General features: G+C 44.4%; 1 protein-coding gene across 9 annotated transcripts in view; it reads left to right on the top strand.

The window, feature by feature from the left end:
- Window positions 1-14,762, top strand: part of SH3D19 (SH3 domain containing 19) — a 201,254-nt gene that overhangs the window by 150,252 nt on the left and 36,240 nt on the right. For all 9 annotated transcript variants that reach the window (XM_069556718.1, XM_069556723.1, XM_069556719.1 and 6 more), the window contains 4 exons: window positions 492-630; window positions 741-894; window positions 2,032-3,021; window positions 13,092-13,199. In XM_069556718.1, coding sequence (XP_069412819.1) covers window positions 492-630; window positions 741-894; window positions 2,032-3,021; window positions 13,092-13,199 — 1,391 coding nt within the window. The remainder of the gene's footprint in view (window positions 1-491; window positions 631-740; window positions 895-2,031; window positions 3,022-13,091; window positions 13,200-14,762) is intronic.

The following is a 14,762-nucleotide window of genomic DNA, read 5'->3' on the forward strand; positions in this document are numbered from 1 at the left end:
CGTGCCAACTGTAAACACTTAAAGATAGCTCTCACTGAGGGGGAGGTAGAGTGAGGAGGAAGAAGCTGTTCTTCTAATCATATAGTGTTGCTTCAGAGTTTGTACTTGGAATAACAGGAGACGAACCATTTCCATTGGACCAATGCATTTTCCTAGTTTATGATGCACCTATGTTTGTAGCATAGGCTGGACAGCAGAGCCCTCGGAGAACGAGGTTGTATGGGGCTTGGTTCTTAATTCTGACCAACCAAGGCAGGGTGAAGTGTGCTCGAGGTGTATCTCTAACTCTCTGAGGCCAGTGTCTCGGAAGGTGGCTGTCATTTGCTCCTTCGAAGCCTGCCTGGGTGGACTGGTAGAGACAGCCCAGGCCAGACAGGTCATTTCTGTGACTGGCAGGCTTTATGTCACTTTCTTGGCTGATAGTCATCTTCATAAATCTTTGAACACTTGCAAATAGACAAAACCTCACTGAGGCTTCTGTCTGTGTCCAGGCGCCCAGAGATCACCATTGTGGCAGCTGAGCCGCTGAGGCCCACCTCGTGGTTTCCAGGAGCCCACCCCCCAGGACTGGCATTTCCCCCGGCTTCTGCAGCAGGCCCTTGGAGGCCCAGTGAGCTGGTTCCTGCTGAGGTGAGTACATATCGCATTACCTCTTTGCATTTTATTTTTAAATGAAGTTCAAAGATAAGAACCTTGGCTATCGCCTATAGCTATTTAAAATCTTCATTCTTCTTTTGCAGCTCCCACCATCTTATGAACAAGTCATAAAAGAAATCAACCAAGTTCAAGTTAACACTACAAATAACAATAATGCTGCTGCCACTCCACGGCACACTATTACTTCAGCAACTCAGACTGACTTTTCAGAAGAAATAGACAACCATCTGCCTCAAAGTAATGCGAGTAATTTGTCTTCCTTCCTTCCGACCTAGTTCTCAGGAAGTAATCAGTAGACTCCAGCCTTTAAAATAGTTTGCAATTTGTGCATAATTCATTGAGCTCGATTTCCAGTCGGTATGTGATCACTGTGTGCTTGCTTTATTTGGCCTTGCTGTGATTATTATAATAGATCATTCTCACAAGCTGCAGCCCCGATCTCTAGGGTTCATCCTAGTTCATATCACAAAAACATCATCCTCTTAACTCACGCTGATGCCCTCTATTTCCATTGAGAAAGCTGTTATATTTAGCAACTTAAACTTGGTAGGACGCTAAAAGTTGTCCTTTTAGGCCTTTTTAAAAGCCCTTGTAGGGATTTCCCTGGTGATCCAGTGGTTAAGACTTTGCATTCCAATGCAGGGGGTGTGGAGTTTGATCCCTGTTTGGGAAATTAAGATCCTGCATTTGTCGGGGTGTGGAGTTTGATCCCTGTTTGGGAAATTAAGATCCTGCGCGTGTGTGTGTGTGCGTGCGTGCGTGCGTGCGTGCGTGTGCGCGCACACGCGCACGTGCTCAGTCACTCAGTCGTGTCTGAGTCTTTGTAACCCCATGAATTGTAGCCCACCAGGCTCCTCTGTCCATGGAATTTTCCAGCCAAGAATACTGGAGTGGGTAGCCATTTCCTACTCCAGGGAATCTTTCCAACCCAGGGATCAAACTCGAGTCTTTTGCATCTCCTGCATTGGCAGGTGGATTCTTAACCACTGCACTGTCTGGGAGCCCAAGATTCTACATGCCACATGGCAGAAAGAAAGAGGGGGCCGTCGTATTAGGATAACAGATGAGAGTAAGTTACCTTGGAAAAGTAAAGCAGAAGAGAGATCGTTTATTGATACATCTACTGAGAATCAGGAATTTAATGATGTTTTAAAATATTATATAATGAATATTTCTTAAATGAATAAATGCAACCTGAAGAACCCTCCTGCAGGACGCTGAATATAAACATTTCTGCCATGATTTTAGAATTACTTTTTACTAATGAAGGAAACCAAAATCTCTTGTTATTCTATATGTATATTTTTAAAATCTGTGTATCTTTTTTCTTTGCAATTGTCACATTGCAGCTTCTGTTCATTTTGGTCTTGTCAGCCCTGCAGGCACCTCTGAAACCCCTCCAGCCTTCCCCAGCCGTCTCAGCCAGGCACCCTCCAACAAACGAGGGGCCTCTAATAGTCTTTGATATTTCTGAAGAACAGAATTGTCCACAAAACTCCAGTGCTCCAAGATGTCCAGTGCCAAAACCAAGAACAAAAAGCAACCTCAGACCAGTGGCCAGAGATTCTCATGTTAAAGAGCAGAATTCCCGGAGCAGTCCGGTAGCCGCGCAGGAGGAGGCAGCCCCGAGCCAGCCCCTGCCTCTGTGGGAAGGTGCCAGCCGCCCCGAGGGCCAGGCCACAATGAACAAGATGAGCACAGAGCAGGGCCGCAGCACTGTCGTTTCCAGGATCAAAGCACTTGAGGGCCAGACAAGTACAGAAAGCTTGGGACTGCCCAAGAAGCCAGAAATTGTGCCCCGCACAGTCCCGCCAAGACCTGCTGTTTCCTCAGGGAAACCCTCGGTGGCTCCCAAACCTGCAGCCAACAGAGCCTCTGGAGAATGGGACTCCTGGACCTCAAGCAGACTCAGGGGGGGCCCCACCCCACACTCTCCGCCGAAGGAAGCAAGGAGCAGCCCTGTCACCAAACCCGAATTGCCAAAGAAACCAAATCCTGGCCTTATCCGGAGCATTAACCTTGAGAGTCTGGGCGGAGGGCCCACGGCCGAGAGCCCCAATGGTGGGAAGAAAGCCCCGACTCCCGCTCCTCGGCCTTTACTGCCCAAGAAATCAGTGTCCTCAGAAAACGCGCCCTGCTCTGTGGCTTTGCTGAAGCCGGCCACTGTGCCTCCCCGACTCTCAGTGGCGTCACAAGCCAAAGCCTTCAGGTCACTGGGAGAGGGACCCCCAGCCAGCCCCCCGGTTCCTGCTCAGCAGAGCAAGCCTCCGGGGGACATCGACCTCATCAGCTTCGACGATGATGTTTTACCCGCACCATCTGGGACCCTGGCTGAGGACTCTGTTGGTCCAGACATGGTTCTGGGTGAGTAAAACCCAGAAGGAGAGAGGAATCTAAGCTTCTCAGAGGGTTGTCTTGAAATGGCACCTGTTTTCGTTTCCAGCACGTGAGCTCTTGGGGTGCGGACGTGCACATGTGCGCACATGCCCGCGTGTGTGTGTAGAGACAGGGAGGAACAGTGAAGTGAAGAGGCAAGGAGCTAGGTGGCAGGAAGAATCAGAGCGAAGGGAAAACCTGAGGTGGGGAGATAGAGAAAGAGAGGGAGATATTTGGCGGTGCCAGATCTTAGCTGCAGCATGTGGGATCTTTAGTTGCGGCGTGTGAGGTCTAGTTCCCTGACCAGGGATCATGTCAGGACCCCCTGCATTGGGAGCTCGGAGTCTTAGACCACCAGGGCAGTCCCACATGTGCCGATTCCTGTCATCAAGGCAGGAATAAGCCGACTGGGACCAGGGACTTAACTAGATGAGAGGCTGGCTCCTTCCTCAGGCAAGTGGAGATTGGAGCACGAGGAGGATGTAGGGGAAACTTCTCAGAGATGGGAAGTCATGCCCCAGAAGGACTCCTCAGGTTGACTGAGCCCTGGGGGAGTGCCGGGAGAGGGGCCAGCCCTGCGGAGGACCTTGGCAAAATATGTTGCAAAACGTTGTTCCACAATCTTCACAGAGCACCTTCCCTTGGGAATGCTAAAGTTTTGTAAATAGAATACAGCAGTTTTAAGTTTCCTGCCAAAATTAGGACAATTAGATTTCCCAAGAGGCAGAAGTCTTTTTTTTTTTTCCTTTCCTCACACTGTTCAGATGGAGAGTGTGATGTTAAAGCTTCTCTTTGATTTGCCAAACCAAGCTGCTCTACTTGTCATCAATCAGATTCCATTTACTGCTGTTTACTTATTTGGATAGAATTTATGAACATGTAAGCATAATACTGTTTTCAAAAGGTTAGCTGTTATCTTCTAAATGTTTAAGATGCATCAAAATGATATAAACTGCGTAATGCAAAACCAAATTCTGCAGAGCACAGATGTATTTCGGACATAACAACCATATATTTATTAAATATTTACTATGCACACAATGTAGGAAGTGGCTGTAGCGTGCCTCTTGTCCTTAAGTGAAAAGAAAAACAGTAAAATATATTGAGTTTCTGCTGTGTTCCAAACCCTCTGCTAGATCCCAGACATACATTATTGAATTTAATCCTCGCAGTAACCCTCAGCAAGGCATCGTGGTTCATTTACATATGAAGAATATCAGACTGAGATAAACACCTAGCTTAATCAGTATCATAAAGCTAATAATTTTCCAAAGCAGGATTCAAGCTGCATCTTTTTATTCTAAGTCTAGCTTATTTTTCACTCTATCATGTTGCACCTCAACATTTTCATGAATCCTTAAACCAGGCAACACATTAAAAACTTCTCAAGTCTTCATTATAGCATTTTTTATTTAAACCTTTTTGGTGTTAACAGGGTTCCAAGCAGGACAGAGAGGGTTAGATCCAACACCAGCAAGCTATGAAGGGGTGGCAACAGTACAAGCCAAAGTAACACCCCCTTCTGAAGCTGCTAGAGTCTGTGCTGATGGCAACATGGTTCATAATTGCTGAGAATTTATTCCATGTCATCAAGCAGATAATTACAGTCATCTTCAAAAAGGAAGGTCAACAGCATCCATCAGCATGAGCATAGTGTCGAGCTTCCTACTCAGCCTTTTCTGTTTCTTGATTTCTGTACAACGTTTAATTATTGAGGCACCTTTCAGTAAAAGGTGTAATTTGCTTGCCCTGCCCGACTGCTTTAACCATTGCTCTTGGCTTGTGGAGTTATCCTGAACTGAGCACTGTCCTCTTTTTATTTTTATTTATTTACTTATATGACATGCCGGAGCTTAGTTCCCCAAACGGGGCTTGGATCTGCGCCCCCTGCCCTGGGAGTGCCGAGGCCTAACCACTGGGCCACCGGGGCAGCCCCTCTGTCTTCTTTTTAAGCCTGCTCCCCTTCCTTATTCTGCCCCTGGCCTAGCTTCTCCATTACACCGCAGCCTTCCTAAAGGGTCCTATAGCTCATGCTTGAGCCTCCCTACCTGTCACGCACAGTGGCTAGTTGTTTGAATTTAGAGTCAAGCAGGCTGGGGTCCACCACTTAATTGCTGGGTGACCAGAGGCAATTTACTTAACCCCACAGTGCCTTGGTTTCCTCATCTATAAAACATGATCCTAATACTCCTAGTGGAGGCATTGCAAGTATTAAATATGATTATGCAGGAAAGCTCTATCACATTGTCTGAAACACAGTGTGTGCTCGTTAAGTAGTGGTTGTTAGTCTTACTTCTTGCCCTTCACATCCAATAAGTTGCCAGGTCCTGCTGATTTTACCTTATGAGTAGTTCTTTCTCTCATTTCCATCCCTCCTGCTACTGGCCCAGTTTTCCAATCTTCAGGTCCAGATAACTTGAGCTTCTGCTTCTGCTTCTAAACCACCATCAGCTATACCATGCTTACCCAAGGGGTGTGTCTAGAGCATACATTGGACCTTGTTGCTTCCTTGTTTATTGGCCTCCAGAGGCATTCAAGATTATCTCTGAATTCTTCAAAATGTAGGGGGATTTTTGTTTAATGATTGGGGCTTTGTGACTCTTTCAGAGAGGGAAACGATTGTCTGTTTGCACTGGGTCTTCGTTGCTGCACGCGGGCTTTCTCTGGTTGTGGCGTGTGGGAGCTGCTCTTTGGAGCTTCTCCTTGTGGTGGTTTCTCTCCTTGTGGCGCACAGGCTCAGGAGTTGCGGTGCCCTGGCTTAGTTGCCATGTGGGCTTTTCCTGGACCAAGGATCAGACTGGTTTCCCCTGCACTGCACGGCAGATTTTTAACCACTGGACCACCAGGGAAGCCATACACACTTTTTAGATTGAAGTATAATTGACTTACCACATTATGTTGGTTCCATGTGCATAGCCTAGTGATTCAGTATTTCAAAATGATCACCATAAGTCTAGTTACCATCTGCCATCATACAAAGTTATTACAATATTATTGACTGTATTCCCTATGCTGTAAGGCTTTGTGACTTTTTGATGGTATATTAATAATATTGTCTTTGTAAGTAGAGGATTATGGTCTCTTTGTGAAAACTTGCCTAATCATTCTGACATTAGCCAGAAACTTGGGGAGGAACCCAAGAGAAAGGCAAGAAACTCACAAATAGGCCTTTCCTTCTTTTTCTCTCCCCTCAAAAAGAAAGAAAATCCAATAAAGCAGTTTTCATAAAGTGAAGTTGCCATATTAATCTCAGGAAATAGAGATCAGAAAATACTGAAGCTATGAAAACATTGTAAGGATTAGAAAAATTATTAAGGGGAAACTCATAAACCAGGCGTTTAATATTGGATTCATTTCTTAGCTGGAATGCCTTCCAGGTTAATGTAATGGAGCTGAGAAGCATTAGCAGTTCCTCTTCACACCTTTACAAATCATACCCAGTTGTCAAAAAAGCAGAATGCTTCTGCTCTCAGCCCCATTACACAGACCAGAATAATAGTTTAGCAGCCAATTTCTGCTATTAACAGAACTCAAGGGGAAAAAATGACAGAAAAGCAAGCCAAGGATGGTGAAACCAATTATGATGACAAGCCTATTATTAGAGACGGGTAATGGGCAGAAAACTACATTACCATCATGTTTTTCTCGACCTGGTAATGAAGACCATGCGGGTATAGGTGTAAAGAGGCCTGCTTGTTTGGCAGCAGGTGTAGAGCACTGGTGTGAGGGGCTGGAAGGAGGGCCGAGTAAACACTGCAAGTAACAGTAGAGAAAGATGCCGTGGACTTTCCTTAGATTTGGTTAGGAGATGCTTTTGCGGACAGTTTTGATTTTTTCTGTAGAAGCAAGAGGAAACAGTCTTTGATAGAGAAAATTATGACCCTGAGGTTCTTAACCCTTTCTGGATCACAAAAGTCAGAGAATCTGATTAGCCTATGAATCTTTTACTACCTTGAAAATACTGTTTTGACATATATGCACAATTGGAGGTACAATTTCCAGAGCCTCAAGGGCCTATTCTTCACCCCAGATCAAGGACTTCTACTATGAAATACTGGAAATAATCCTCAGTGGACCGCTTACATAAATTCTGATGCATCCATACAATGGAATATTGTGCAGTAACTAAAAAAGAGGCAGACACCTGTTATCCTCTATATGGACCAATCTCCAAGATATTATTAGGTGAAAAATACAAAGTATAGATAGTATTCATGATATTTTAGCTATTGTTGGTGTTAAAACACATATTTACATGCAAATATGCTGTGTCTTTGGAAGCCATGTAAAAAATGCTAACAAAGGTTGTCTTTTATGAGGGAACTGGGTAGTCAGGGGAGGTTGGGGGAAACTGGCCTTTAAATAGCTGGACATAAGCAGAATTAGGATGAAAGAAACTGAGGGAGATATCGCTTGTCTTTGCCCCAGAGGAAAAATGGCCTCCTGCACCGATCCTCAGCCTGTGGGTCATGACAGGCTGAGGATTTTAAAAAATAAAGAAATTTTTAAAATAGTAAACTACAGTGTTTCTAAATAATTATATTATTCAAAGTTCAAATAAAAGCTAATTATTATGAACTAAATATGTCTAAATTAGGCAAATTCAAAAATACTTCTCTGCATTCTTTCCTATTAAATAGAATCACTGAGGAGTAATAGCCCAATAAAAAAGAGTTTTTGTTTTTCTGGTTACTTTATGGAAAATTTTAGGGCTGTTATTACCTTGAAAAAGCAACTAAAGGGACAAGTATTTTCATGTTTTTTTCCTTTTATTTCTAAGTGATTTTTTGTTTCAATTTATTTGGCACAGGTGTTTATTTCAGCTTAATTTTGTAACTTTTTCATGTGATTAAATTTATTTTATTGGATTTCTTTTCAGTTACAAAGTAACAGTTGTAACGAATCAAACAATATAAACATTTAGTAAAATAAAAAATTAATCTCTTTCCAATCCACTCAAATCCCCAGAGTAACCAGCGTGAACTATGTTGTATGTAGCTTTTGATGCCTTTGAATGTTCCAAACCAAAGCTTACAAATGTGTACACATATATAAACTTTTTCCTACTTTTTACAGAAATTTTTACCACATTGTACCCATTACTCAGCAGCTTGCCTTTTTCATTTAGTACTGAGGTTTAAGGTCTTCTCTCTGGGCCTGTAGATCTAAGTCTGACCCTTGTTTCCTTACACCTGCCTGATATTCCCTGGGATGGGCACAACATATTCGAGTCAATGTTTCCTCTAGTGATGGACATTTCAGGTTGTTTTGTTTTATTTATTTATTAATTTGCTGCTACAAAAAAATGCCATAGTGGACAGTTTCCTGCCTGGCACTGCCAGGAGTTCCCAAACGTGAGGAGCCACCCTTGCTTTCTAGGTCACCTACTTACATTGCTGTTGGAGAAAAATAGCCCCCTCATGAAAAGACATAAAAAGTAAACATATGGTGTATCTAGAGAGACTCACACAGCATCATTAAGATGAAAACCAGGCCTCTGGCCCCACTTCCTCACTGCAGTGATGCCGTGTGCCCTCCCCACCTATCTGCACACCTCTTCTGGATGGCAGCCCGGGCCAGCACGGACAGAGAGGCAGATGCTGAGCTCGCTGACTTAGGGAGTCAGCTGGGGGAGGTCACTCAGCAGACCCGCTCCTGCCAAACAACAGTGCTGGAACACTGAGACTGCCTTGCTTCTCTGTATTGAGAAAAATTTTTTTTTGCAGAGACATATATAGTAGAATAATTACCCATGATATGAGTGCCAGTTATAAAGAGTAGCTTTAAAATCAGAGAAGGCAATGGCATCCCACTCCAGTACTATTGCCTGGGAAATCCCATGGACGGAGGAGCCTGGTAGGCTGCAGTCCATGGGGTCGCTAAGAGTCGGACACGACTTAGCGACTTCACTTTCACTTTTCACTTTCATGCATTGGAGAAGGAAATGGCAACCCACTCCAGTGTTCTTGCCTGGAGAATCCCAGGGACGGGGGAGCCTGGTAGGCTGCCGTCTCTGGGGTCACACAGAGTCGGACATGACTGAAGTGACTTAACAGCAGCAGCAGCAGCTTTAAAATAAAGAGTAGCTTTAAATTAAATTAAATTAAAAATAAGGACCAAGAAGAGAGAAAGTGAATGTCTAGGATATTTTGAATACTTTGTATTTAAGTTTAAACCCAGCAAGTGTAAAAGAATGACCACCCTTTAATGTGATCAGTGAGACCTGCAGAATTTGGGACAGGGTTCCCTGAGGCCAGTCCTCCAAGAGCAGGCACATCTGGGAGCCCCTGTGCCCAGTCCACCGAGAGCGCTTGAGTGGCTTCTTTCTCCTTCCCTGCCCACCTGACTCATGCTCTCACTCCCGGAGTGTGAAAAAGCGTAGGTGGTCTCCTACGCTCACCTAGATGGATTGGGGGACGATTGAAGTGATGCCACGCTCAAGATTTTCTTCTCCCTCCATAGTCACCCCCTAAACTCACCAACTAAACACCTATCCTAATAACCAACAGCTTATAAGGCCCCAAAGCAGCTGTTAGAGCAGACATGCTACTTGAATGGGAGAGCACCAAGAGCGGCTGTCAGTCTTATTCCTTTTCTTGAGTTTTGGTCCTTTTCCCAGGAGGAAACAGCTCTGAGAGGATGGGCCGTCACAGCCACAGTTGCGGGCTGGGGATGGTGAAGTCTGTGCCACAGCCACAGGTGGGGTCACTCCTTGGCGGTCAGCAGGTTCCAAAGAGGGCTACGGAGGCACAGCAGGGGCAACAGCAGGGGAGAGAGACGAACAGGAAGGAGAGCTGTGTGCACGGGAAAGATATGATATTCCTATGTTTGAATAAAATGTATGCCAGATTACATAGAGTCTTCAGATTCTTCCACTTTAGCCAGCAGTACTCAGATGAAACGTCCAGGGAGTTCAGGTTCAGGTAATATTTGCAATAATGGGCTTTCATATCGGTGTACCTACCCCTTTTTATCCTTGAGCACTGCTATTTCCCAAAGACCAGATGTGTATTCTTCAACTTGGAGGAACTGTTAGAATATGTAAAATCCAGTTGTTGAAAGAGGGCCCTGGATCCCTCCACTCCGCACACGCCCTTGTTCTGCCATTTCACCTACAGCCTGCTTCCCTTCAGCCCACACCTGAAGTCCCCCCTTGCTCTTCATTTCCCTTTATCAGTAGCACGCTCACCTTGTAATATAGCACATGGATCACTTTTCTATTATATTTATTGTTTGCCGTCTCCATCTCCTGCCCAAGCGTAAGCATCATGAGGGCAGAGTTCCCTGTTCTGTTCACTGACATATCCCCAGGACCTAGAACAGCGTTTGTTACGTAGCATGCACTCAATCAACACTGAATGAAAAAAAGTAAAAGAGCAAGTTACAAATGTTACCTACCCACCAGGTTCTTGGGTTCCTTAATCAATAGAAATTGACTAGAGGCCAGAGAAGAAATTTAGGCAAGGCTTTATCAGGGCCCCTCCTGTAGCAGTGGGGAGCAAGAACAAGCAACAGCTTCCCTTGCTCACTGGCTCCCCAGGGGGGCCAAGCTGGTTCCTGATATGGAGTGAGTGATGGGTCCAGCTGGAGGGTGTGTGTGTGTGTCTGTGTGTCTGTGTCTGTGTGTGTATGTGTGTGTGTGTGTGTGTGTGTGTTGGTCCCTCAGTCATGTCCAAACTCTTTGTGATCTCATGGACTGTAGCTTGCCAGGCTCCTCTGTCCACGGAATTCTCCAGGCAAGGATACTGGAGTGTGTGGCCATTCCCTTCTCCAGGGGATCTTCCTGAATTGAAGCCCAATATCCTGCATTGACAGGCAGATTCTTTACCTTCTGAGGGGTAGCATAGATGTTTTCCCACCCCTTAGGTGGAATTGTGTGCAGGGGGCATGTGCCGCACCCTGCTTTTGCTTGGGGTTCTTCAGAAGTTGCAGTTGGGTTCTTTGGTCTCTTTGTATCTTTTGTCCAGAATCTGCAGCGACCGCATTTGCAAATGCATGCCGTTACTTTAGTCTTATGTAGTTTCTTAGTTGCTTGAGGAGGGGTGTGTCCAGGTGCACGCATTGCAGCCCTGCAGCAGAGAGTCCCAGGTCCCAGCCCGTCTCACAAAGAAATAGATACCAAACGATTCTCCTTTTGTTTTTCAAAATACCTGCATAATCAGGATCTTCCTGGCGGTAGTGATTAGGACTCAGCGTTTCCACTGCCGTGGCCCAGCTTCAGTCCCTGGTCGGGGAAGATCCCACAAGCCACGTGCTGCAGCCCAGAAACTCCAAAACAACAAAAATATCTACAATGCGATATAGAAAAAAAATCTGTAGACAGATACACCAAATTTTAGATAATAATTATTACTAGAGGGATGGGATTACAGGAGATTTTCTATCATATATTTCTCAATGTTTCCCAGTTTTACGATAATTATTACTTTTGAAATGAAAAATAATGCTATAACAAAATAAAAGATTAAAGAATTTGGTTAAGACCTAAAAGAGCTTTGTTTATCTTCTGGGGTTATATTGTAAGAGCCTTTTCTGAAAGTTTGACATTGTTTTGACAACATTGAGTTGGATTTTTGAACATAGACAAGACTCGCCTCACTAATGTGCTACTAATAGGTTTCCATAGAGGGGTCATCTAATTTTTTTTCCCAGTAGCCTAACAGTAGTTGTGTTATCTAGCATGCCACCTGGGGGTCTTACGTAGGTGGTAGATAATAAACTTAAAGTAGGATTGTACTTGACAGGCCTGTCTCCCACCTCTCACTGTGAGTAGCACATGGTAGGCAGATATGAGAACAAGTGATTAGTGAGTGGATGCAGCTCTGGTGGCAGGTCTGAGAGTGGGGTGTCCTGAGAGCTGGGTAGAAGGGAAGGCGAGTATCGGGGAGCTGAAAGGGCTTTTCTTATCCTTAGCTCAGCTTTTCATCTATCCTGAAAAGAGTTGGTCAGCAAAAGGTGCTTTATTGAACAGCGGCTTGTAACAGGCCAACCACGAATGCTGGAGTGCATTGTTTCACAGGGAGCATCTCCCCACAGGTGAGATCCAGAGGACAGGTGCCAGATATAACTTAAATTCATTCTGGCTCTTGCGGAATAAAGGCAGAAGCAGCCTCATGAGATCCCATGTGCTGTGCAGAGTATACGTATGCATCATACAGCATTTGATTTTACTTTTGCTAATCTATTTATTTTTAGATTTCTCATCTGTTAAAAAGTTATGGTCATCTTTCCAAGCTACTAAGAAGAACATTTGCGTTAAAGAAAAAAAGACTGTTTCTTTCAGTAAAAAGGTTTGGTGGGGGAATTCCCTGGTGCTACAGCAATTAGGGCTCCATGCTGTCGCTGCTGAGGGCCCAGACTCAGTCCCTGGTCTGGGAGTGAAGATCCCACAAGCCATGCAGTGTGGCCAGAGGAAAGGGGAAAAGAAGTTTGGTGGTTACGCTCTTGTTTAAAATACTCTCCCTAAGCCATACTGCCCAGTTTTAAATGAATGAGTTAAGATGGAGGAATGCTCACTCCTTGCCCCAAAATTAAATATTTGAAGGAAGATGTCTTACCTTACTTCCAAGATAAAACGCTTTCCGTTTCCTGTTAGTGAGGTGTAGTTTTACCTGACTATTCAATCCAAGACTGCGGAGCGCCCCCTCTAGGCCCTGGCGGCCCCCGGGGGAGGTTTTCTAGCACAGGCATGGGAGTGGGGGGTCTGGGAGGCTTCACAGTGCGGGGAAACGGGCTCCTTGTTTCAGTTGCCCCTCATTTTCAGGGAGACACTTATAAAATGATTACACTCCCGTGAAAGATAGCTTCTACATAATTGAAGATTGTCCTGGCTCTCTCTCATCAGAGAGGAAGCAAAGCCGTATAAATTATTTACAGAGCTCCAAGTTGTTTCCTTTCATGAGCCCTGATTTTGTTTTTGTCTCTGCAAACGGAGATTTTGTTTATCCATGAATAGTTTTCCCTAGGGCATGAGAAATATGACTGTTTAATTATGAATGAGGTTTTTTGTTTGAGTCCATATTAACTAAAACGTGCAAAAATCAACTGTTTTTCATTAGATCCCTTTCAGCTCCCCACCAGAACAGAACCAACAAAGGAACAAGCAGTTCAACCAGCACCCACCAGGAAGCCCACTGTGATTCGAATTCCAGCCAAACCAGGAAAATGTAAGCACTTCTCTGCCTCATTTATTTTTTACTCCAGGAGCTGGGGAGAAATATATGCTAATTTATCAATGTTTGCTTCTGAAATTATTTGTAATCGGCCATTTATTATTATTACTCATAGCTGAGAACATATAAAAGCAAGTTGTTTTTTCATAATTCTCTAGACAATTAGTACGGTTAATTTAGATTTTACTTCTCTTTAACATCCTTTTAGGCAGAGAGTTTAAAAGGAGGCTTAAACTCAGAATAAGTGTAATACCCTATGTTAGTGCCAGTAGTAAAGATAGAGTGGAGGAGTACTTGAAACTGATAGCAGATACAATTGTATATGTCTGTTCAGTTCAGTTCAGTCACTCAGTCGTGTCTGACTCTTTGCAACCCCATGAACTGCAGCATGTCAGGCCTCCCTGTCCATCACCATCTCCCGGAGTTCATTCAAACTCACGTCCATCGAGTCGGTGATGCCATTCAGCCATCTTATCCTCTGTCGTCCCCTTCTCTTCCTGCCCCCAATCCCTCCCAGCATCAGAGTCTTTTCCAATGAGTCAACTCTTTGCATGAGGTGACCAAAGTACTGGAGTTTCAGCTTTAGCATCATTCCTTCCAAAGAACACTGGAGTATATTATTCCAGTCAGCATAATCTAAATATAGCTATGTGTGAATTGTCTGAAGGGAAATAACCAAAAGTTATAAAAACGTAACAATGTATAAAAAGACTTTTAAATTAGTATAACATTACATGTTTTATAAACTTCCTTACTTGATATTTTTTGGGGGGCTGCCTTTGCGAGGTTTTAGTTCCTTAAACCAGGGATCAAACGCAGGCTCTTGGCTTGGAAGTGCAGAGCCCTAACCACTTTCACATTCTTACATGAAATTTTGGATGGGTTTTAATAAGTACAGCAAACAAAAACAAATCTGATGTTGTTATAAGAGAGACTCCTACAGGGCCAAGAGAAAAAGTGTGTGAGATGTATGTACAGAAATGACATACAGTGGGTTCCAGGGTAATCACACACTTTCTCTGTGAGCCTCTTTCATTTCATTTCCTCTAACGCTTTTGCGTAGCCCGGAGGCATCCTTGCCTCTATCTAACGAGACCCTGCCACTGCGTTCCTGCCAACAGCAGAGCAAGTATACCAGTCCTTCGCCTGCAGCATCCCGGGGTTACGCTGTAAGCATACCCTGCAATGCCATGAAACCCCTTTAGCTTAGGGGTTTGACCTCTCTCTCTATAAAATACTACCTAGAAGAATCATATTGGTTTTAGTCTCTTGATGGTTTTATTAACGAATGGCTCCAATCCAAGTAGTGAGAAGATTGAACAGAGTTGCTATGGAAAATGAGGAGGAGAGAAAGTTAACAGTACCAAAATCTAGTGGGTTTTCACTTCGTTCAGTTCAGTTGCTCAGTTCAGTTGCTCAGTCGTGTCTGACTCTTTGCAACCTCATGGACTTTAGCACGCCAGGCCTTCCTGTCCATCCCAACTCCCTAAGTTTACTCAAACTCACGTCCATCACGTTGGTGATGCCATCAAACCATCTCATCCTCTGTCATCCCCT

The sequence above is a fragment of the Ovis canadensis genome, chromosome 17, assembly GCF_042477335.2.
Source record: "Ovis canadensis isolate MfBH-ARS-UI-01 breed Bighorn chromosome 17, ARS-UI_OviCan_v2, whole genome shotgun sequence".
In the NCBI taxonomy this organism is placed as follows: domain Eukaryota; kingdom Metazoa; phylum Chordata; class Mammalia; order Artiodactyla; family Bovidae; genus Ovis; species Ovis canadensis.